The 23,648-nt window shown below is 27.0% G+C and overlaps 1 protein-coding gene and 1 long non-coding RNA gene across 2 annotated transcripts; one reads left to right on the top strand and one right to left on the bottom strand.

The window, feature by feature from the left end:
* Window positions 1–7,347: 7,347 nt before the first annotated feature.
* LOC123261050 lies at window positions 7,348–13,247 on the top strand. Its single transcript, XR_006508600.1, has 5 exons — window positions 7,348–7,720; window positions 8,950–9,037; window positions 9,885–10,092; window positions 11,242–11,352; window positions 13,058–13,247. It is a non-coding gene; the product is annotated as an uncharacterized LOC123261050 (long non-coding RNA).
* Window positions 13,248–13,462: 215 nt separating this feature from the next.
* LOC123261006 (calcium homeostasis endoplasmic reticulum protein) lies at window positions 13,463–22,972 on the bottom strand. Its single transcript, XM_044722441.1, has 8 exons — window positions 22,897–22,972; window positions 22,470–22,640; window positions 19,374–20,034; window positions 19,218–19,289; window positions 18,758–19,154; window positions 16,159–16,571; window positions 15,624–16,064; window positions 13,463–13,980 (listed from the first exon to the last, which is right to left on the bottom strand). The coding sequence occupies exons 1-8, from the start codon at window positions 22,913–22,915 to the stop codon at window positions 13,686–13,688; spliced, it is 2,469 nt and encodes an 822-aa protein (XP_044578376.1). The 5' UTR covers window positions 22,916–22,972; the 3' UTR covers window positions 13,463–13,685.
* Between the last annotated feature and the right edge of the window lie 676 nt (window positions 22,973–23,648).

Here is a 23,648-nt window from a genome sequence, read left to right as displayed (position 1 = left end):
TTGGTTGTATCTTACAACTTAAAACTTATAACTTATATGCAATAGCGTGTCAACCACCACGTAACAAGTACGATTTGTGTCAAGCTCATGTTAACGTTTCAGTTTGTACATAACATGAATGTTAACAAATAAAATTAAAGCATTGGCAATAAAAAACAAAACTATGTCTTACAAAACAGTTTCAATGATTTACACTCAGGTATTTTAAAATTTAAATAATAATAAATTATTTAGTCTTATAGCAGCAAGTTTCAATTTGTCTGGGAAAACTTGGAGTTTTAATTGTTTTTGTCGGTATAGATGTAATTAATCTCGTGAATTGGACTAGTTTAAAAATAAAAATTACAATAAATTTTTAAAAAATAAAAATATATCACTGTCACTGATGGAAAATTTTTTCACACACCAGATAAAATATTTATTGATGTTTTATGCGAGTGAGATGTCTTGTGTCTCTTTGGAGTAAAATCTCAACCAAACAGTCTATCTCTTTTTCTCAGACTTGTGCTTCTGTTCTCGCGTGTTACTCTTGCATCAACCACACGCCCTTCCACGTGATCATCAGTAAGCAGTGGGAGGAAGCCTTCGAGTTGAGATCCACGATACGGCCATTGACTCCTCAAAATTCCTCACTATTCACAATTGTCAGGTGATCTGCGAATGCGTAGGTGAAACATGCATCAACAGACCAAGACCGTGTAAGTTTACTTATGTTTTATTTATAAATATAAAGATATTTTTAGTTTTTTTTTTTTTCTATTTTAATGAAGAAATAATAATTATTATTAATGTTTTGTTTTTAGAGTCCGTACAATCACGATGACAGTAACTGAGGAAGAAAACTTGTCTAGTTTGTTTAAAATTCAAATAAAACGGTTCAATTAAACAAATAAGGGCGACCCCGATTAATTCGTTTGGCACGCGTGTCGTTGCCCGGCAGGTTGCAATACACGTATAAAACGTGTGGTCGTGCTACGATCTTCACGATGTAGTGTAGACATGTAGAGTTACGTGGTGGGAACAATTGTTGACTAGCGCAGGTACGGCCCGACACGATATTATGCCACAATCAAACCTTTTTTTTTTATAATTGCTTTTGTCAAATTAGAAGATTGCTGATTTTTTAATTTTTTAAAAATAGGTCTAAAAATTTTTAATTTTTTTTATTAATTAAATTACAACTAAAAAGATATTTCTAAAAAATTGCCCTTATAGTTTTTCAAGTTTTTTACATGTGAAAATTTTTTTTTAATTGTTTAATTGAAATTTTTTTGATAAAAAATTTCTAAAAATTTTGAAATTTCGGCTAGCTTCATTTTCTTTTAATAATTTTATAAAAAATTTCAAAATTTTTATAAATGTCTACTTTTAATCTCAAAAGATATTTTAATAAGATTTAAACAGATATAATTTTTATGGATAAAAAGTTATTAAATTTAAAATATGTAAAAAGTGATGATACTAAAAATATTTGATAATTTTTTATGATATTACCAAAGTAAAGTAAAGAAAAACGATCAATTCTTAATATCTAATATTTTTGAAATTTTATATTTTCATTAGTCATACGTGTACTTTTATTGTAACTCTTTTTGTATACTTTTGCCATCTGGCTATACTGCCTTGGCATTGAAATTAAATAATAAATAAATAAATAAAATATTAAAGTTAGCCGACATTTTTGACTTTTTGATTTTTTTTTAATTTATTAAATTAGAACTAAAAAATATTTTTAAAAAATTGCACTTATAGTTCTTCAAGTTTTGTACAAATGAAAATTTTTTTTTATTAATTTGTAATAATTTTTTCAATGAAAAAAAAATTATAAAAATTTTTAGATATCGGCTAAATTAATTTTCATAATTTTTTGGGGTTTTTTACACAAATTAGTTATTATTTTAAAAAACTCCAAAACAATTGCATTAAATTTTTCAATTCTTCACTAATTTTATTTCTTAATAAAACAAAAATGATTGAAAATCTGCTATAGTTAAATTCATCTTGTTAAAAGTAGCAAATATTGAATTAGTTTTATAAAAAAAGAAAAATCTATAATTACTTTATGTAATGTTATATGATACGCGAGTTACTAGACTTCCGACAAATAAACAAATCAGAGATATCCATGCCTACGTAATAAAAACTACAAAAATTTTCCATATGTATATTAATTACCAAAATACAATATTTGTTGAATGTCTCTTACTTTTGGCCATAAAACGGTTTAATTTTAATTTTTTCAGTCTTTATGATGATCAAATAACCCACCGAGTTTACAAAAATGCATAAACAATTATAAATTAATCAATTTCCAATATTAGCACTTTGTAAGTTTAATCTCAGAAACTTTATTAATCCAAGTAAAGTTTAAAACTCACACTTAAAAACATATTTTAGTTAATTTTATTTTATAATTAAACATTGAAGTCATTTCGAAGAAAATATTGCACTTGGCATAATGATGCGCGTATAATCTGTACAAGGTAGTGGTGCGTCATGTTATCGTATTATCAGTTACGAGGAAAAGATAAATTGATTATAAAATAATTTCACGGCTTACAAGCCAAGCGAAATCGATTTTAACAATATTCTCTCTGTTTTATTTGCATGGATAAGTAAATAATTAATAACAATTAATTACAATCAGTCATATATCTGTAATCAATTATCACTAAGTCCTTAAACAATAAATAAATTAAAAATACAAGTTCGGGAAAATATCAATTTATTATTAATTATTATAATTAAAAAAAAAAACATGAAAAATTTGTGATAATTGATAATATTTTATCTGCGCCTTGACGATGACAATAATAAAATTTTAATTTTAATATCATCAATTTATAAATAATGTTAACTTATTTTTAGTGATCTGACGCAGGTGAAGTATTTCTATTATTCTATAAAAAAAAATAAAATTTTTATTTGAAATTATCTTAAATTTTTATAATTATTAAAATTGAAATTAAAATAATAATATTAGCGAAATAAAGAATAAGCGTTGAATATTATATGGAGGAGAATCGACGAACTTTCTAATAAACTTGAGACGGTACTGGGAAGTACTTGGGGTGGCGGCATCGCAACTTCACACAACCACGCTACATGACACGTGCAGGTGACGTCATCAGTCCGGTCACGCGAGCAATGTGTGCTCCAAGTCACGTGTGTTGTCACGCGCTTACACCGTAACCAATTTCTTTTCCCCGCTAGATTAACGTACTCCGTACCATACCTCTCGATAGGTACTCTCATAACTGGACAATGTAACAAAGTAAAGGCAATATTTTTATTTTTTTGTTAATTAATTTTTTTCCCCTGTATATATTTTTTCTTTAGAATACACTAGACTTTGCTCTTTTTCCTCGTTTTCTATTTTGTTCTTATGTAAAATATCGAATAATTTATAATTTATGAAGATTTTGTTTAACTCAATACATTATAAAAATAAAATTATATTTACTAGTTATAAACTAAATTTTTACTTGATGAAAAATTTTTTTTTAATAACCCGAGTCGAAATTTAAATCGTAGATTCAATGTATTGAACGTTTAAATCGTAGGTTGAGCGTATTAGACGTTGAAAACGTAAGATCAACGTATTGAACGTTGAAATCGTCATTTGAACGTAACGGACGTTAAAAACGTATATTGAACGTACCCAACGTATTATAAATGTGAAGAGAACCAATAATGGGTGAAAATAGTAATATTAATACTACTCAAATAACTACACATTTTTTATTTTCTTAGCGGGAAATTGAAAATTTTATTTTTTTTTTTTTGTAAAAATCCAGTGGTACAAAATTTTATAAAATTGGATAAAAAGTTATCATTTTATATACAGATTTATGAGGCCATTTTTGGTATAAAATCGTATGAATGATATTTTATAAAATTTTACATAATTTTGGAAACCATTCCGAGGGTAAAAAATTTTGATAAAGCATTTCTGTCAAAAAAAAAAATGGTAAATTTAAGCTAAGAAATGTAAAATCTCCCTAACAAAACTAAAAAAAATTTTTTTTTGTTTATTTACGTTTCAAACATGTGTAGTTATTTGAGTAGTTTTAATATTACTTATTTTCACTCATTATTGGTTCTCTTCACATTTATAATACGTTGGATACGTTCAACATACGTTTTTAACGTCCATTACGTTCAAATGACGATTTCAACGTTCAATACGTTGATCCTACGTTTTCAACGTCTAATACGCTCAACCTACGATTTGAACGTTCAATACGTTGAATCTACGATTTAAATTTCGACTCGGGAACTGTAATTTTTTTATTGAAAATATTTGTAAAAATTTATTTATTGCTCAGTATTGAGTCAATGAAATTTGAATGTTTTGTAATGAGAATTATTGATTGTAATTTCATTAAATATACAGATAAAAGTGATGTCTCATATTGTTATTAATGTATTTCTATGATATTATTTATAAGCTGAATACGTAAATAAATTTGTCAATATGCAGACGTGTGAAGATCCGTACACGTGTGCGAAGTTTAAACTGAACGAAGTATTTTCTGTCCGGCGCCGATAAAAATAGTTCCTTTAATATCTTCGTCTTTATTTAGTTTGATATTCGGTACAATTTTTATATAACTCTAATTCACTGATTTTATTTTAGAAATTATTAGAATAGTATTGAAAGATTTGATCGTAATATCTATTATTATTTTATCAAATTATTTACTATTAAAATTTTTGGTTCTCTCAAACATTTTAATAATATATTTTTATATACATAGTTTATATTTATATCGTATTTTTTGTCTTTAACAAAATTCAATGTTTCCAAATAAATAAAAATTAAAAAAACCAAAGTTTACAAAATGAAGATTACAAATTTCTATTTTTTATAAGTTATAAGTATTGAGATAAAAGAAAATATAAACAATAATTAATTAAATACCTTGATGTTAAACTATCATTTTCTTACTAACATTTGTTTTTCTGAAAAAATTTTACTTTTTGATTAAATTTTTCTTTAAATCATTAATTACAATTTTTAAGTCTATGAGTTTATCAAGTCAATAACTATCATAGTATGTAAATTTTTTTTTTAGGAGTTCAAAAAAAGAATTTTCGATTTTTCCCTTCAGGTTGAATTTGAAAAAATCAGGGTAGTTTATATTAAAAATTACTTTTATACCAATCATAGTAGAAACCATGGATAATATTTAAATTTCGCTAATCTCACAATAATTATAAGAATGATAAAAATTTCATAAATAGAGATTGGGTTTATTGTACCCTAAAATAATTTGAAATGCATGCAACTTTGTAAACATCGTATAAATAAATATATATTTTGACCTTCTGTCATTCATGCAAAATACGAGCGCAATGCCCGCACGTCTGTGGAAAATTACAAAATTAAAAAATGAAATTGTTGTTTATTTTAACTAAACTCTTATGCCAACTACAGTTGATTATTTTTTGAAGATCTTTCACACAAAATTGACAAAATAATTATAGTTATTATATTTTTTTCAATTAATTTAACTTTTATCTCTTTTTACAGAGAAAATTTATTAAATTATTTAAAGTTACTTATATTTCGCCAGATGACACCTGCCTTTCACTTATGTAATATTGTTTATGAGTAATTAATTAAATAATTAAAAATTGAAGTCATGTGACATAAAACTCTTATTTTTTGCATTAGTATATTGTATAATAACATAATCCTTAATAAAAAAAAAAAAATTTATTGGTTAATAATGTTTATGCGACTAAGATAAAATAGACAGATGATTGATTGATCAATCAATTCCTTTAAAAGGTTGTATACTCTACTATGTAACTTTCAGATCTTGATAGCGTTAAGTACGCCTCAATACCCTATTTGATCATCGACAAATTATTTTATTTATTGTTCACGCGTAAATTTTCTTTCAGTTATTTATGTATACAAGAAAAACAATGTATTATCATTTTGTCAGTTAAAATTCTGTACTTTAATTAATTTTTCACTTAAATTTAACTAAAAAAAAATCCATTCGGCAGCCGAAATGGAAGTAGATTTCATAATGAATAGAAAAAAAAATACTAGGATTGTATGCAAAAAAAAACCAGTGCAACAGCAAATTTTATAATTGGCTTATTTAAAGAGCTTTCAGATGCAATTTACAGAGATTTAATAAGTTATCCCATTCAAAAGTTCCCGTGCAAAACAAATTCTGATTCAAAATAAATTTAAGATTGAAATTCATATTTTGCTACAAATATGAATTAGTTTTGAGATCAATCCAAATTTTAAATTTATTTGTAAATAGAAATTAGCACGTCTGTAGAACTTTCGATCCTGCTTCAGAATTTTAATAAAGACTTAAAAATATTTTATACATAAAATTAATCCTAAATATTTTTAAGTCTTTATTAAAATTCTGAAGCAGGATCGAAAGTTCTACAGACGTGCTAATTTCTATTTACAAATTAATTTCAAATTTGGATTGATCTCAAAACTAATTCATATTTGTGGCAAAATATGAATTTCAATCTTCAATTCTGGCATTTCTAAATTACTTGACCGATAAAGCTCATTTTCGAACTTGACCTCGGTATCTATCTGTAGAATAAGTATGTTGAGTTTGGTAAAGATCCGTTGTAAATTGGCAACGCTATCGTCGTGACAAGCCGCATTATATCGTACACATACATATGTAAACTTTTGAACCATATGTATTTTATGACTCAGCTCGTCGAGTTAAGTCGGAATATAGCAAAATTTTTTTAAATTTCCGTCATGAGGACCAATGCAATAGTTAGATTTCTATGAAATCTACTAAAAAATCACATATCTAAATCTAAAAATTACTGAAGTTATTTAATTTATACGCCAAAAATTTTAGTTGGCGTCATCACATTACTTATAGCAGAGTTAATTACCGGAAATATGAACGTCTGAATGTCTTTTGACATAGTCCTAATTACATTTACAATACTTGATTTAACTTATATATATTATTGATCCTACAAATTTATAATTAAATGAGCAACTGTATGTATTAATTGTTGTTAAAGATATCGAGAATTTGCCAAAAAGTTGTTATATCACATTGTGCCTGTATGTATTTATTTGGTACGTATTAGTAATCATTTTTAAATATTGCTCTTATTATTATTTATCTATAATATTTAATATTTATACATGAAAAAATATTTTTAATCTATTATTTATGTGTATTTAGATTCTAAGATGCATGTAAATAGAATTATCGCAACTGTAATCATTGATCATATTTATAAATTTAAATAGCTATAATTAAATGTAAATGAATTCAATGCAGATAAAAATCGTAAATATTTAATGTTTAAATGTTGTTAATCTAGTTTAATTTATTTTAAACTTTTTGTAGCGTTGAAAAGTGGTAAAAAAAGCATCATGGATAGTAAAATAACTTGTTCCTAAAATAAAATGAATTGACAAAACGCTATTGACTAACCACTAGAAAAAATATTTTATTGACTTAACCAAATGGTTAACAGATTATTAGATGACTGTTTTTGTTTTTATGTATTCCTCAAGACAGTTATTACAATGAAATCTCGCTTTACAAGTTTCTATAATCGGATGTCGTGGCCTTCAAGAAATTGGAGCGTTCACTTTTAATTGCATATTTCCTCACTGTAACTTTTTATATTCAGAGGTTGATATATTCTAAATGTGTCTGCTGAAGTTATAGCCAATTTATACACTTAACTGGTGAGTTATACCTAATCGATTTTAATTTCAGCTTCGTATAAGTAATGGCACACGGAAAAAAGAAAAAGGGAAGAATTACCATATAAATAGTAATAAGTGTTGTTTTTGACTTATAACTAGAAAAATTGCAGTTCAAAATAATATTTTTGAAATTCAAACTTTGAATGTTAATTTTCACAGCTTTAAATATAAAATTTATATTTTACAATTTAATTCTTTCAAAATCTCCAGTCTTAATATGAAGCACGACGTTACATTATACAATGTAATTTTTCCTTTTTCTTCTTTCCGTGTCTATATATATATATATATATATATATATATATATATATATATATATATATATATATATATATATATATATATATATATATGGATGTCGAGAAATGTTTTTCCAACTTTGAATTGTATAAAAACTTTTAAAAAATCATAAGATTTGAATTATATGTTTTTTTTTCTCATATATTGTGCACAAAACAAACATCTTGATATTTATTTCATACATATCTTGAAAGCTCTTTCAGTGATACAGAAAAAAACATTCAACCGAATTCACCGGTATGAATCCATACTTCAAATTGCACGACTCATGATGCGAAGCATTTGCGCACCATTCGATAGATAATTCAATGGAGAATAATTCTGTCACTGGTAAAAATCAATTTAAGATAATAGAACCAGAAAAAAATATCAAAATAGTTAAAAGAAAATTCGTGTCAATCAACTCAATTTTCCGTTAAAAACACGATAACTTGCGTAAAAATTCACGAATTCAATCAGTTTTTTTTTATTAGCTTGAAATTCCCTTTGCAGAGATCTCCATTGGAGATGGTCACCTTATTAAATGTTGTTTATTTGTTATTAACGAAAAACTCAAATTAATGAAAAAAATCCACTCAGTGCGCATGATCAGTTTAAAACACCGCGCGAAAAAAAAAAAATAAAATAACATTTAAAAAAAAATATTCTTTCAGAACATTAACTATTATTTTTTTTATTCATCGAACGAATGAGCATTATAAGTCGTGCACTTTTGGATTTGCCAAACTTTTTTAAAATTTAGTCGTCATAATTCGTTTCGTCTTCTATGTATGTATAGTATATTTCAGACAATCAAATTTGGAATTGCTGTAACGTAATGTGCTATAAATTAGAAGTTGTATACATAAATAACAATAGTTAAGTTAAATATTTAAATAAATTCACTAACTAGGTCATTTTTTTAAAAGCTTCTTTAGAACACTCTGACCAAGTTTCCAGGGTATTATCTTCCAATTCAGGATCCCTCATGTAACCGCTTCCGCATTTTAAAATCTCGTAAGAATAAGGAATTTCTATACTAAAAAATATAATCTTTAAATAATTTTAAAAATATTCTCTAAACTTGACTGTGTTACAGGTCTACTCATAAAATCTTTACTCACAGCCATCAACAACATCTGCACTCAATTACATTTTTATTCAAAATTATCTTCAATCAGTCACAGCTTTATTCATTTAAATGTTTACTCTGATTCAACTTTATTCAATATTATTTGCCTTCAGGTAGAACTTTAATCAGTTACAGCCTTACTCAAATTCAACAGTAGTCAATTACAACTTTGCTCAGTTTCAATTGTATTCATTTTCAAGTCTATTCACTGAATTTTTAACTCAGTTACATCTCTACTCACAAAGAATTTATTCACTTACATTTGTAATCATTTACAACTGTACTCACGTTCATCTCTACTCACAAATTTATAGTTAATTGATAATGTAAAAATTTGTGAGTAGAGATGAACAGTTGTGAAAATTACAAGCTAATTAACTGTGAGCTGAAGATGTAACTCGAGACAAAACCAGTGAATCGGGCTTCTGAAATGGCTACCATTGAGCAGTTGGCAACTGTTCTGAAACAACTATTGAATAAGGGTCAACCTGGCAAAATAAGCTAAAACAAGCAGCTGTTTTGAACACTGGAAGATAGTTACAGACAGGCGTTTTGAATAAAATATCAGTGACTGTGTAGGCTATGAACTTTTAACTCCTCGCTTTCGTAAACCTTACCACTGGTTTTAGCCGCATTATAACTAAAAAAGTCATCTGTAACCACAAGTATAGTAGTTCGGAGTAAGTAAAATTAATTATTCATTTTCATTACCATAAATGTTCTTTTCCACAGATAGACACATTACGTGAATAAGTGAAGTTTCAAAGCAAGTTAAAACGATATTAAATGGTGGTGGCAATACTATTGAATTGAATATATACTGGTGACAGTAAATCAAAATGTTATTGGATACGTTTAGAGAATGCTTAAGCTAACTGGATTATCGTTTTCTGATCCTCGTTACGAAGGACAATATTTTTCAATATCGCAACCAGTTACGGTCAGTAAATGATGAGATGTCGTAAGCTTATAACTTATGACATACTATTAATCGACTCAAATTCGTCTGTGGTTTTGATTAACTAATCATAATCACACATAACTTTAAGTTATTTAATATTGCGAGATCTCAATCAAAACGATCTTTTTGAAAATAAATTTTTTTACTTTCATTTTACTTAACGAAATATCAATGAATTCCAGTCTCATTATACGCGTAATCAATATTTTACATGAAACATTTGATTTTAGAATTCATTTCTTCACGAAGCTTAATAATTTGTCGATATATCGTTATAACGTAAGTGTTTCAAATTGATTTTTTCTACGTAAAAAAGCAATCACATTCTTAAGTAATAAGCGGTAAATAAAGAAGCGTAAAAGAATGATTTAAATAATATATTACACCGACGTAATGTTTGTAAAGAAACAGAGAGAAAGAATGAGAGAAACGACCGCGTTACATTCCACGTGACAAAGAGAAGGGTATGTCTTGGCCGCTAAGTCACGCGTTTAATCATGCTTTACCCTTCCCAACACGTGTAGCATAGTGTGTATCATGAAGCAAATTTGTTATACTATTGAAAGTTTTGCCAATTACGAGCAGAATAATACAAGTTGATTCGGTAATTTTACATGTTTATTTAAATTTAAACTCATTAAGTAAAAAATTCTGTCTAGGAATATATTCAAAAATTTAAGAAATTATAGGTACATCCTGCTTACACTTTACAATCATTTGTATATTTTACAAATATACAAAAAAAAAATTATTATAAATGACAAATTTCGACGTTCTAATTAGAAAATTGTCTAACTCCATTTTAGACAATCTTTCATTTGTACGAAAAAACAATTAGTTCAAAATTTATTATCACTCTGAAAAACAATTTAATAACTAATAGAGGTATAATGCTTTGGTTTAGATCATTCAAATAATTTATAATTAGACTATTGCTACATCAAAATGTTAAAAAATCACCCTCTAAAAAGTAAGGAGTTAGATCAATTACTAATTTGATCGTCGATTTTATAAAATGGTTGATTTTGTAAGCCATCTCTGGAATTTTCCGCTGTTTTGGAGTTCAAAGCACTCAAAGATTGGCTTGTTAGAAAGTATAGATACTATAAAATTATTTGTTGGTTTTAGGATGAGTTGAAAGCATACAGTTATTTTTTACTCAACGATCAAGAAACATATCAAGTCAACAAGAGTGAGCCCTCCCTTCAAAAATGACAGTCTAAAAATTTCAATATAAACGTACGTATTATTTTTTATAATTTTTTCTTTAGAAGAATCTATCTTAAACGTATTTTTTTAGCCATTCAAATGTTTTCATAATTATGATTTTTTAAAATCGGACCGAAATTAATAAATTCCCAAATTTTGAAAAATTAAAGATTTTTATAGTGAGAAGTTATAAAGGAATTTTTTAAATGATTATTTAAACTTTAATATTTATTTTGTTTTTACCAATGAACGCATATTTTGAAATTGAAATATCTAAAATAACTATAAGAGACCTCATAAAATATTTATTGCTTTGTAAATGTAGATTGAAAATCATTAAAATTCTTAAAATTATATTACGTTGGAAACCAAGCGAAGGACTAGAACTAAGATTGGAAAATGTGCCTAACTATTCGGTAAGCATGAAAAGAATCCCGAAAAAAATGTTAGACTTATGAAAAATTCATATTATTTCATTACAATTATTATAAAATAAAAATTCTAATAACAATAATAATGATATATTTTTTTTCTTTTGTAACAAATAATGGAGCGATCATTCTGGGGGTGCTTGTTTTTCAGGAAAATTGTAGGTGTGATACAATTATTATTATTACTTTTATTTTATAATAATTTTAATGAAATAATATGAATTTTGCATAACTTTAAAATTTTTTCCGGGTTTATTTTTTTCGATTACCGCATAAAAACTGATGTGGAATTGTATTTTGAATGATGAAAAAAAATGCCCCTCCAAAGGTTGATTTTCGTCAAACAATAGCCGAAAAACATTTTTAAAAAATCAGAATAACTGAATATTTAGTATAATCATAGAAAATGTCATTATTTTAAAATTGTATAACATAAAATTTCCAACCAATATTGTAGTAAGAATTTTTTCATCCATTTATTTATTTACCTAATAGAGCGCGCCCTTATAATTACTACGAGCCCGATTGCTGTCTAATAATCAGGGCAAAAATGATAAAAAATTCAAGTTTTTTTGACAAAAATTAAATATACTGCAAATAAACGAAAATTTTTTCTGTCCAAAATTTTTCATCTATTTATAATAGATGCTTGGTGAATTTTCGCAGAACTATTTTCCCATCACAATGATTTTTTAATATATTTTACATTCAATAAAAGATCCTATACTTATCAGCAATTTTTTGATGCAACTTTGGAGCGCTCTACTATTTAAACATAGAGACGGTTAAAAAAATCGTTACTGTAATATTTGTTGGCAACTTTATGCTCTACAATTTTAAATTAATAAAACTTTGTGTGATTATTATTAATTTTGAGTTATTCTAAAAAAACTTAGAAATTTAAGGGTTTTTCTTAATGTTTTTGGGCTATTGTTTGACGAGAAACTACCTTTAGAAGGACATTTTGTTTATGATTCAAAATACTATACCAGATTTAGGTAATAGTGAAGAATTTTTTTCAATCTTTTCTTTTGTCGAGGCTTCTTTTGCCTGGTCTATTAATAGTGTATCATTGCAAAAAAAAAGATGATGTCCGATTTACTTTGAAAAAATTTTTTGTCATAAACAATAAAATTTAAGTTAAAAGAATAAAATTAATACACCTACACCGCAATCAAGGGCATGAATAAATAGCGGAAAAAATGATAATAATTGTTGAAAAATTATTTATTAAGCTATTAGATTTATTGTACGATTTGTTATTGTTGATGACTTTTGATTCTATTAAAACTGGTTTTTTCTAGATTCAATTAGTTTATCGTCCAAGAGTTCAAGAAGGCAAGATTGGTAAAACAAAATGTATCATTCGTATTGTATATTTACTCACAAGCTATCATCAACTATGAATTAATTTTTTCTCTTGTTTAATAAGAATTTACTTAATTATAGAACTATATGTATTACATTATTAACAAACATATATTAAGAAACGAGGAGGAAAACAAATTTAAATTAATTTATTATTAAATACTTTAAAAAAAATTTTATTTTTAACCCTTAAGATATTTTATTATCACGATAATGAATATTATCTTAAATAACGTTATTTATGATAATTCAAACTTGATAAAAATTACGATAATTTTATTTATATCTGCAATAGAAAATCTCTTAATATAATAAAGAATGTAAAAGAAAAAAGTTTTATAGTTGTAAATTCAAAAATTTATTAAACTACTGTTTCATAAATCAGATATAATATGCCATAATATTTACAATGGCAATAAATTTAAAATAAAATTTAATTTCAGCAATCCAAGAATTCTTAATAACAACCAAATTCAATTGACACAATATCAATGTAGGAATGCAAAAATTAAGAACTGCAAGCAGATAATTATTAATAAAAATAGAAATAAAAAAAAATAACAATTAATCTCGATCTCCTCTTTCTTCTGCGCGTTCTTCCGCACGAGCCTTCATTCGCGTAATAAAAGCTTGCCCTTTGCTTTTTCGGAAGTTTTCGTAAGGATCATTTAAATTAATACCGACACCTTTGTACTGATCATTTTTATCCCGGATTTCTCCTCCAGAGATGGGAGCTTCAATGCCTTGTTCATTCGCTCCTAGGCCGGCACCACTCCAGCCCATTTTTTTCATCAACTGATGTCCTTTATTGCTTTCATCTAATGACGACTCTAGTGGAGGTTTACTGTATGTGGAGCCACTAAAATTATAATTGTAAATATAGCAACAAATAATGGAAAAATCAACATCAAATTATTAAGGGGGTCTTCTGGTTTGACGACCAAAAAAAAATTTTTTAAACTGGATTTTTGATAGACTTTGAAACAAAAAAGTCCGAATTTTATTTTTTTTGTCAACTTTTTGATACAAAAAAAATATAAATTTTCAAAATTTTTTTTTGATCGTAGTACACTCGGTGTATTTAAGTATACAGATTAAAACCCCGCTGGGTTTTTTTGTTTCAGATAAGCCAATCAGCTGATATCATGGAGAAAGTGAGCATTAATTTTTTTTGAGGCGGGTGTCTTCAGACCTTTATTACTTTAATTCTACTGAATGTTTTTAGCTGAAAATTTAACCGTATACTCTTGAAATATGTACACTGAGAAAAAAAAAGTACTACTCTTGAGAAAATTTTCTTGTCACAAAAATATACAGTAGCGCTCAAAAGTATTTTGACAAATATATTTAATGGTTTAATTAAAAACTAGCTATTATTCGTCCACTCCACTGGGCGCTTTATAGAATCGCATTTTTAGATCTAGACGAAATTTAATTAGAGTATTGTTTTGACTTGCACAGATTCTCAATTCTATCGAATTGGCATGCACTTTTTATCCATAATAATTATTCTAGCTAATATTTATCGTAACCTTCAATGTGCAATCATTATAACATTCCCATGTCTTTCTTACAAAAATTAATAATAATTGATATGAAAAAAAAAAATTTGTAATGAGCATTAAAAGTTTCAGTTAAAGAAATTGCCGGTCTCATAAGTGAAGAAATCTGCCTAGTATATAAACATAACCAATAGAATTAAAAAATTTATTCTAAACAAATGATAATCGAATAGAATAAATTTAGTTACAATAAAAATTCATTATTTATAAGTCAAAAAAATGTAAGTTCCGGATAAGTAATCACCAACATGTTATATACTAAAACCTTCTCCGAAATACGCTGCATCTTATAGTATAAGTATTATTCCGATCGGTTCAATAGTTTTCGCAGTATAACCGGACAAAAAAACCGGCTCTCCATTTATTAGTATAGATAAATATGAAACACAATAATCATTTATTTATTTTTTTAACAGCTTTTGAATAATCTATAGAATAGTGTCAAAGTGGTCCTTGTTCGTAACAATAGAAAGTTTAATTTTTAAAATATTAGAAAAATGGTGGCACCAAAGTATTTTAACATTGTTAAAAAAAACTAACGCATAATGTTGTCAAAATACTTCTAAGCGCTACTGTATATTCTTGATAATTTTCAAGAATATATTTTCTTGTCTCAAGAATCGATCGAATTATTTTTTGTTTAATTCAAGTGAACCTATTCATTTATTAATCTATCAAAATTAATGCCAATATTTTATTATCATGATAGATATTGATATTCTTTTGTCAAAAAATCAAAATTTATTTTAAACGATTCTTGAACCAAGAAATTTTTTTCTGGACAAAAATTTTTTTTTTTTTCAGTGTATAAATAAATGGTAAAAAGTTCAAAGTTCTATCTCTTCATTGGTCTTTACAAAAAAATCCCAAAAAAATGCTTAAAAATCAGGTCGTCAAACCAGAAGACCCCCTTAAATTATTATTTAAATAAAATACTTACAGGAAGCTCGGAGGTGTAGGACTACGATCTAATCTATCATTTCTTCTGTCAGGACTTCGTTCTTTATTGCTATTTCTTCGGCGTCGATTTCGATTATTATGAATAATAATACCATGGGCATTATTACTATTACTATTATTATTAGTACTAATATTATTGTTGTTGTTGCTATTATTATTGTTACGATTATTCCGGCGATGATTATTAGCTGGAGGTGTTTTAGATCTACTTCTTCCTCGAGATCTAGACCTTGACCTACTGCGTGATTTACTCTTGTAGCGTTTCTTTGGCGGACTAGGACTTTTTGATCGAGGTCTTGAGATCGGCGACGGCGATCTCGATTTAATTCTCAATCCTGACTGAATATCTTCTTCTTTTCGTTTACGAGCTGCATTTTTAGCCTTATAATATTCGTACAGTCCTAATTTTTCCCATCCATCACTGTTAAAAAATATATTTGATATTTAATACACACTTATATTTTATTAAGTCAATGATGTACAACACAAAAAAGAAATATAAACAATTTATGTACCTATCTCTGGGAGAGTCATGGTTAGGTGGCGCGTAAAACGCTTCAACGGCAGCAACTAAACGTTCGCTTGGAGGAGTCGGAGGTGGTAATCTTATAGCTTCAGGATCTAACGGTCTGTATTCACCATCTTCTAGCTTGATCAAAGGTACCATCAACCCGGCTGGAAGCTCAAAGTAAGGCATGCTAGGCATAAGATCTTCAATGGAAGACTCATGCATAAGAGGTGGCGGTCCAAATCCTGGTGGTGGTTTTGAAAAATCCGGTAAAGGTACTGTAGTGAATGGTGGTGGCTCAGATGTTGGTGGAACACCCCAACCGGGGGGAGGTTGAGAGAAATTTAAATCACCAGCTATAGCTGGTGGCGGAGGTCCACTATGTGTTGGTGGGATGTTGAGATTTGGTTGATTTGGAACCTAAAAAAAATATAAATGTTAGGAATAAAAAATGATAATAATAAAACTTCCTTGTGGATAACTGAAATTATTTTTAGAAACCTGGTAAAAAATTTAGAACTGAATACTTAGATATTTAATAGGGTAGAAGTATCGTTTTTGGCCACCTTAACACCGTTTTTGGCCAGTTAACATTTGAATTAATTTATAAAAAATTATATTATAACCATATTTTTGTTGAGTTTTAAAAAATTTATATTAAAACAAATTGAGTTTGTAATGGTTTATTAATATAAATTCATTTCTATCAAAATTGTATTTTCTAGCTTTTGTAAATTCTAGCGAAATTGTAAGTTCGAGTAGCTTACAAGTCTTCAAAAAAGAAGTTTTCAATTACTTATAAAATTTTGATAATTAAAACGAAATCTGATGAATAACAAATTTAAATTTAATACATTGAAGATTAAAGATTAAAATAAGGATAAAGTAAGTGCAATTCGCAGAATTATTATGCTGAGTTATCATCTGAATTGGTGACATTAAAATTCTATATTTTCAATTATTATTTTTCTATATTAATTGACTGTGTTACAGGTCTACTCATAAAATCTCTACTCACAGCTATCAACGACATCTGCACTCAATTACATTTTTATTCGAAATCATATTCATTCAGTCACAACTTTATTCAATCAAATCTTTACTCTGATTTAACTTTACTCAATATTACTTGCTTTCAGGTAGAACTTTAATCAGTTACAACCCTACTCAAATTCGACAGTAGTCAATTACAACTTTGTTCAGTTTCAATTGTATTCAGTTTCAAGTCTATTCAATGAATTTTTAACTCAGTTACATCTCTATTCACAAAGAATTTATTCACTTACATTTTTAATCATTTACAATTGTACTCAAGTTCATCTCTACTCACGAATTTTTACATTATCAATTAACCATAAATTTGTGAGTAGAGATGAACGTGAGTACAGTTGTAAATGATTATAAATGTAAGTGAATAAATTCTTTGTGAATAGAGATGTAACTGAGTTAAAAATTCAGAGAATAGACTTGAAACTGAATACAATTGAAACTGAGCAAAGTTGTAATTGACTACTGTCGAATTTGAGTAAGGTTGTAACTGATTAAAGTTCTACCTGAATGCTAGTAATATTGAGTAAAGTTGAATCAGAGTAAAGATTTGATTGAATAAAGTTGTGACTGAATGAATATGATTTCGAATAAAAATGTAACTGATTGCAGATGTCATTGATAGCTGTGAGTAAAGATATTATGAGTAGACCTGTAACACAGCCTATTAATTTCCAAGTTTAATTTGATTTTACCTTGTTTATATACAAATTAATTTAATTTATTTTTACGCAATACTATATTATGTACTCACAGAAATTGCTTTCTTGTAAAAACTATACATACTATGTAATTGAAATTACTATTTGGCCTGTGCCTTGGCATCAATAAACAAAATCTAAAATCTATCGTTTATTTGAACAATAAATGGCCACAAACGGTACTTCTACCCTATCTGTTTTTATTATGAATTTTTTTGATTGTGGAAAAATTCTTGATTATTAAAATTTCATGTAAAAAGATTTTGTGAAATTAAGTTTTAAATAATGAAATGATTTTTTCTGATTTGAAATTAACTACTAGATAAAAATAATATGAATTCATAAAAAATGACCCAATTTTGTGTAAAAAAAACTGAATCCATCCCACATGATTTTTGTATCCATATTGTATCTATAATTCGACATGAATTTGTTTTAAGATCAGAAAGAAAACATTTTTTTACGATTTATTTGTTCAATTTCGCTAAAATTTTTAATATGTATTTGAAAATTTGAAAATTTCATTGGAAGGAAACTTTTATAGTTAATAATAAAGAATAAAATTTAAAAAAGAAATTTATAAAATTATAAAATGATGCAATAATCTGACCATTTTTTTTTTAATTTTAAAAATTACATTTCTCCTTAGAATTTAAAAATATCTAGATTTGATGAAAACTTAACTTTGAAAAATCAGATTGATACTAATAATTTTTATATTTTCATCACTTAAATAAATTAAACTTGAAAAAAAAAAAAAAATTTTTAAAATCAATAAAGAATATTTTTTTCATATTTAAAAAAACATTAACTGAAATAGTTTCCTTTTTAGATTCAGCTTATCAATCATATACTTACAATTGCAGATGGTGGTGGAGCTGGAGCTTTTAATTGCTGATTAATACTTATTTTTTGTTGTTCAATAGTTGAAATTTGTCTCATCGCGTGATTTACAAATGCCTGATGCTGAGCTTGATAATTATCAAAGGTTTGTTTGGTAGAAGTAGTTATTGGGGTGATTGCACTTGCAAACTGCGCAACAAGACCGGCCTGGTAGTCTGACCATGAATGACTGGGTTGTTTCAACTTTTCAACAATATTCTCATCAAAATAATTATTTTTGGACTCCCACAGGCTGAGAAGTTTATTAAGCTTAGTCAGTTGATCACTGGTTGCAGCTAGTGAAGTATTACAAAACATCGGAACAACAACGTTTTCCATCGCTTGGCGAAGATCCATAGACTTTTTTCTGGCGCTGAAGAATCAAATTAACTTAGATAAATTTCCTTTTCAATAATATTTACATGCTCTAACTTACCAATGGTGTAACACGTCATTTACCAAGTAGATGATGTGAAGTTTTTGGTTGAACGTCGCTCCTTGTATTACTCTGAAATAAATTGTTTATGATAAATTAATAAATTAAATAAAATTTTTATTTTTTAAAGATAATAAATTTTAATTTAAAACATACTTTTTTAATAAATACTCAGCAATTACTTCGTTGCTCTGAGCAGTAAGACTGTGTTGAAGTATCCAAGCTTTTCCCGCACTAATACTGTCTTTTGTACAACTGTCGATGATTGGTTGGAGAACAGTATCGAATGCCGCCAAGTCAGTATTGGTGCTTTGAGCATTATTTTGAAATGCTGTTTCTTGTGCTTGCCTAACAGCATCCTCCACTCTGCCTTGTTGATCTCTCATCAGAGAAGCATGTTGAGCAGCTAAATTCTGTTCAGATTGTATAACTTGCTCTTGAAGAACCGACTGCTGTGATTGAAGATTCGCTAGTTCATTTTGTAGCCATCCTGTTGGTCCATTGATATTTACATTTTGTCCTGAGCCACCAATTGGTTGATTCACAGCTCCGATCACGTTAGGAACAGATCCTATTCCTGGTGGTCCGGCATTGTTAGGAACGGCCAGTGATCCAGGAACACCGGGCAAAACTGAGCCGGAATTTCCAACTGCTCCGATCCCAACCACTTGGTTTAACGGATTGTTCTGGGTGCTTAAACACGGCGTAAGATTCATGTTATTCATTGGTGCGGCAGCTACCGGTGTTTGTTGTTGCTGCGAAACGTTTAAACGTGGGTCTGCATTTTGCATTGGGTTTATTCCTTTTTGTTTTAAAACTGTAAACGAATATTGTTTGGTGAATTATTGTTTATTTCTTTTTGGTTTTAGTTTTTTTTTTTTTTTTTTTCTACAACTTATTTTATTGACACGATGATTGTAGCCTGTAAGTGATGCAGTGTAATAATCTTCACTGAATTTAATCGTTAATTATTTTTTGTACAATTAAATTAGGTGACAAATAATTTTTTTGAAATAGTATCAATTTAAGTATTTTACTATTGATTGTCAGCTTATTAATAAAAAATAAGGTAAATATTTACAAGTGGGCTCAACCATTTTAATTTTCATTTTTTTGAACGAAATTTCTGTTTGGTTTTATTGATGTATTTTTTTTTTAAATACATAAAAAAATGAACAATTAAAAAAAAAAGTTGATTATCACAATTTCAACAACTTTTCTAAAAAATTTATAAATTTTTTAGAAAATTGTGATACTCAACTTTTTTTTTTTAATTATTTGTTTTTTTTATGTACTTTTAAAAAAAAATTATATCAAAAAAAGATAAAATAGAAATTTTATCAAAAAACATGAGAGCCAAAATTATTTTCAGCTTTTGAAGGCAAAAAAGTTATCGAAATCTTTATTTTTTTCTTTCACGGCATTTTTTATCATAAATGCGCCGTAAAAACAAGCAGAATAAAAAAAATAAAAAAATGTTAATTTTTCACCTAGATATGGCCAAAAATAGGGTGGACCCTACTTGCAAATAATTACCAAAAATAATATGAAAATTATAAAAAACATGTCTGTGCATAAAAAAAAATTTTCATCACACCATTCATATTGTCTCAAGAATTAAAATATTTAGAAGATTTTAACTGCTATTTATTGATCAGAACATTTAATAATTTATTAACATTTTCAATTACAATTTATTGATTGAATTAGAAATTACTCAGTCTTAAATGTACATTTATAGGATTAATTTACTGATTTTTTTGATGGAATAATAGGAATAGGCCAATATGAAGTACAGTAGAACTTCTATAACTCGAACTCCAAGGGAGCGGCGAAAAAATTTGAGTTATAGAGTTTTCGAGTTATAGAGGGTTTCGAGTTAGGCAGTAACTAGTTTCATCGAACTGTTCCGCAGCATCCTTGTTTTTTTTGATTAATCTTCACTGCTTTACTGCTTCACTGTTCAGTACTTTTATTAAGAAAATTTTCTTGATACAAGAATTAATGTTCTTGAAAATTTGTTAAATTGATTGAAATAATTTTTACTTAATTTAAATTCAAAGATTAAATTCAAAGATCAATGTTGAGACGCTTCTCTTCAGGAATTGATAATTAATAATAATAAAATATTTGGTCGTCACCGAATTTCTTGAACCAAGAAATTGCTAATTGAGTAAAAGTATTTTACAAACGCCAACAGAAAACCTGACGTTAACTATAAATTCTATTACCATTTTGTAGAACTGGCAATTCTAATAAGATACTTACATACGGTAATAATTTTAAATTCGAGATAAAGAGGTCCAAGTGTATGTATTCGAGTTATGGAGGGTAAAAATGTACAGAAACTGCTTGTAGGGACTCACTTATTATTTCGACTTATAGAGGGTAAAAATTTCGAGTAACGGAGGTTTTACGGCTTGAAGGGAAGGGGATGAAACATTTCTTCGAGTTACGGAGGTTTTCGACTTATCGAGGTTCGACTTAACGAGGTTCTACTGTACAATGATTTATACTTAAATTTTTTTTTATATTATTAAAATCAATGAAAATATTTAATAAAATTGTTTTTGAATTTTTCATTATATTTCATGTGATCATACTAAAATCAGCAGGTACCTCACAATTTTTTAATTTTATTTAAAAAGTAATGTAATACAAAGAAAATACTTTTGAAAAATTGCATTTATAAATATTTTTATTTAATTTTTGCATTTGAAAGTTTTTTTTAGTTTTTAATAATTTATTTAATAAAAAAATTCTAGACATTATCAAATGTCTTCTCATTTTAGTATTATTCTATATACCAGTTATTAATAGAAAAAAAAGTACTTGATTGTGAAAAGTTGAGAGAATATTGATTTTTTACAATATTAAAATTTTTCAATTTTTGTTTTCATCTATTTATAAATGAAAAAATACTCAAAACTTTGCAATGTTGACTTTTTTCAGTATTATTGATTTTCATGACCCTTGAAGTTTTTGAATATTTTAAAAACATAAAAATTTATGCAAGCTTTTAAAAATTTTTTCCTTGTACAGGAATATAGATAATTTTAATTTTTTGTATTTTATAAATCAAGAAAAAAATTAATAACTGTCTGACGTCGACTAATGTCAATTTTATCATTTTTTTAATTTTTCATGGCCGTAGTCAAATGAAAGATGCCCGTGAATGTAAATGATAATAATAAATACGAAATATGTGTAAAGATAATAAAAGTGATTAAATATTTAAAAGAGCAAACTTACTGGCTTGCTCTGTAGTCACTTTATACTGATAGTAATTGAAGTATTCCCCTCCAAAAAGGAAACTAAATTTTGGATTATCCTTCTGTTTATTTTTTGTCATCTGCTCAAACTCAGGTCCATTTCTAGCGACGAATTGAGCTAATTTGTCGATTATATTGCGCAATTCGATATCTGTAATTAAATGAAAACAAATTACCATCATATTATTTATGTCAAGTACTACATTGTTACAAACTATTTAACCTCACAAAATAAAGTCATAGCTAAAACTTTAGAGTTAACTCATTTTAGATAAATTAATCCTAATATAATAAATACTACTTGTTTTATTTTAAATATGCTATTTATCAACATAAATTTTTATTTCTCAAAAGCAGTTAAACGTCAAATAAAACGGTAAGAGACCGGTTAAAAATATTAATTTTACCTGATGGCGCCTGATCCATTATAAATTACAATTAAGTCACAAATAATTAAATAAAAAAACACAAATAACTATCTATAAAAATTCATGTAGCTTCATTAATAAATGAGTAATATTAACTGCATTATAATTTTTTTAGCAACAATGCGTTAATTTAAAAAACTTCTGATTCATTAAAAAGTTTTTTTTAGTTTACATACAGCACTATACCGTTTTAATGCTTTGCTTTCATGTTCTTTGCTATACTTTATTTATCACTGGAAATTTGCTACTGTCGCCATCTTCTGAAACTTCAGTAAACACTAGTAAACACATTAAGCATATCGATAATAAAGTTTTTACCGTATGTATGAGAATTCCATATAAGGATAATAAGGATATATCTTTATTGCTCGATGAGTTTGTTTTTCTTTAAGGTTGCACGGACAGTACCCCGTAAGTCATAATAGAATTAAAAATTTTTTTTTATAAAAATTAAAAATTTTAATACGAAAATTCATTACTATAATTTAACAGTTATCTAACAATATTATTATTTAAATAAATAAATTAATTTAATTAACAAAAACAATAAATAGTTAACGTTTGACTCGAGTATTTTTTCACAAAACTTAGATCTGGCAACATCGCGCTTAACAGCTGTTTATATTTACCTCGCTGGGTAGCTGAGTTAGTGTTAAGTTGTAAGAGGTTATTTGTAATAGCAGAATGAGTAATGCAAATCAATTTAGACACAATGGGAAATTTGCAAGAAA

This window comes from Cotesia glomerata, linkage group LG3 (genome assembly GCF_020080835.1).
Source record: "Cotesia glomerata isolate CgM1 linkage group LG3, MPM_Cglom_v2.3, whole genome shotgun sequence".
Lineage (NCBI taxonomy): Eukaryota > Metazoa > Arthropoda > Insecta > Hymenoptera > Braconidae > Cotesia > Cotesia glomerata.
This window is presented reverse-complemented; position numbering and strand designations above follow the sequence as displayed.

Coding starts and splice junctions, on each gene's coding strand:
- LOC123261006 (XM_044722441.1), bottom strand. Junction 20,035..22,469: donor AGTGACTACAGAGCAAGCCA/GTAAGTTTGCTC, acceptor ATTCGTTTACAG/TTTTAAAACAAAAAGGAATA. Junction 16,065..16,158: donor CATGACTCTCCCAGAGATAG/GTACATAAATTG, acceptor ATTTTTTAACAG/TGATGGATGGGAAAAATTAG.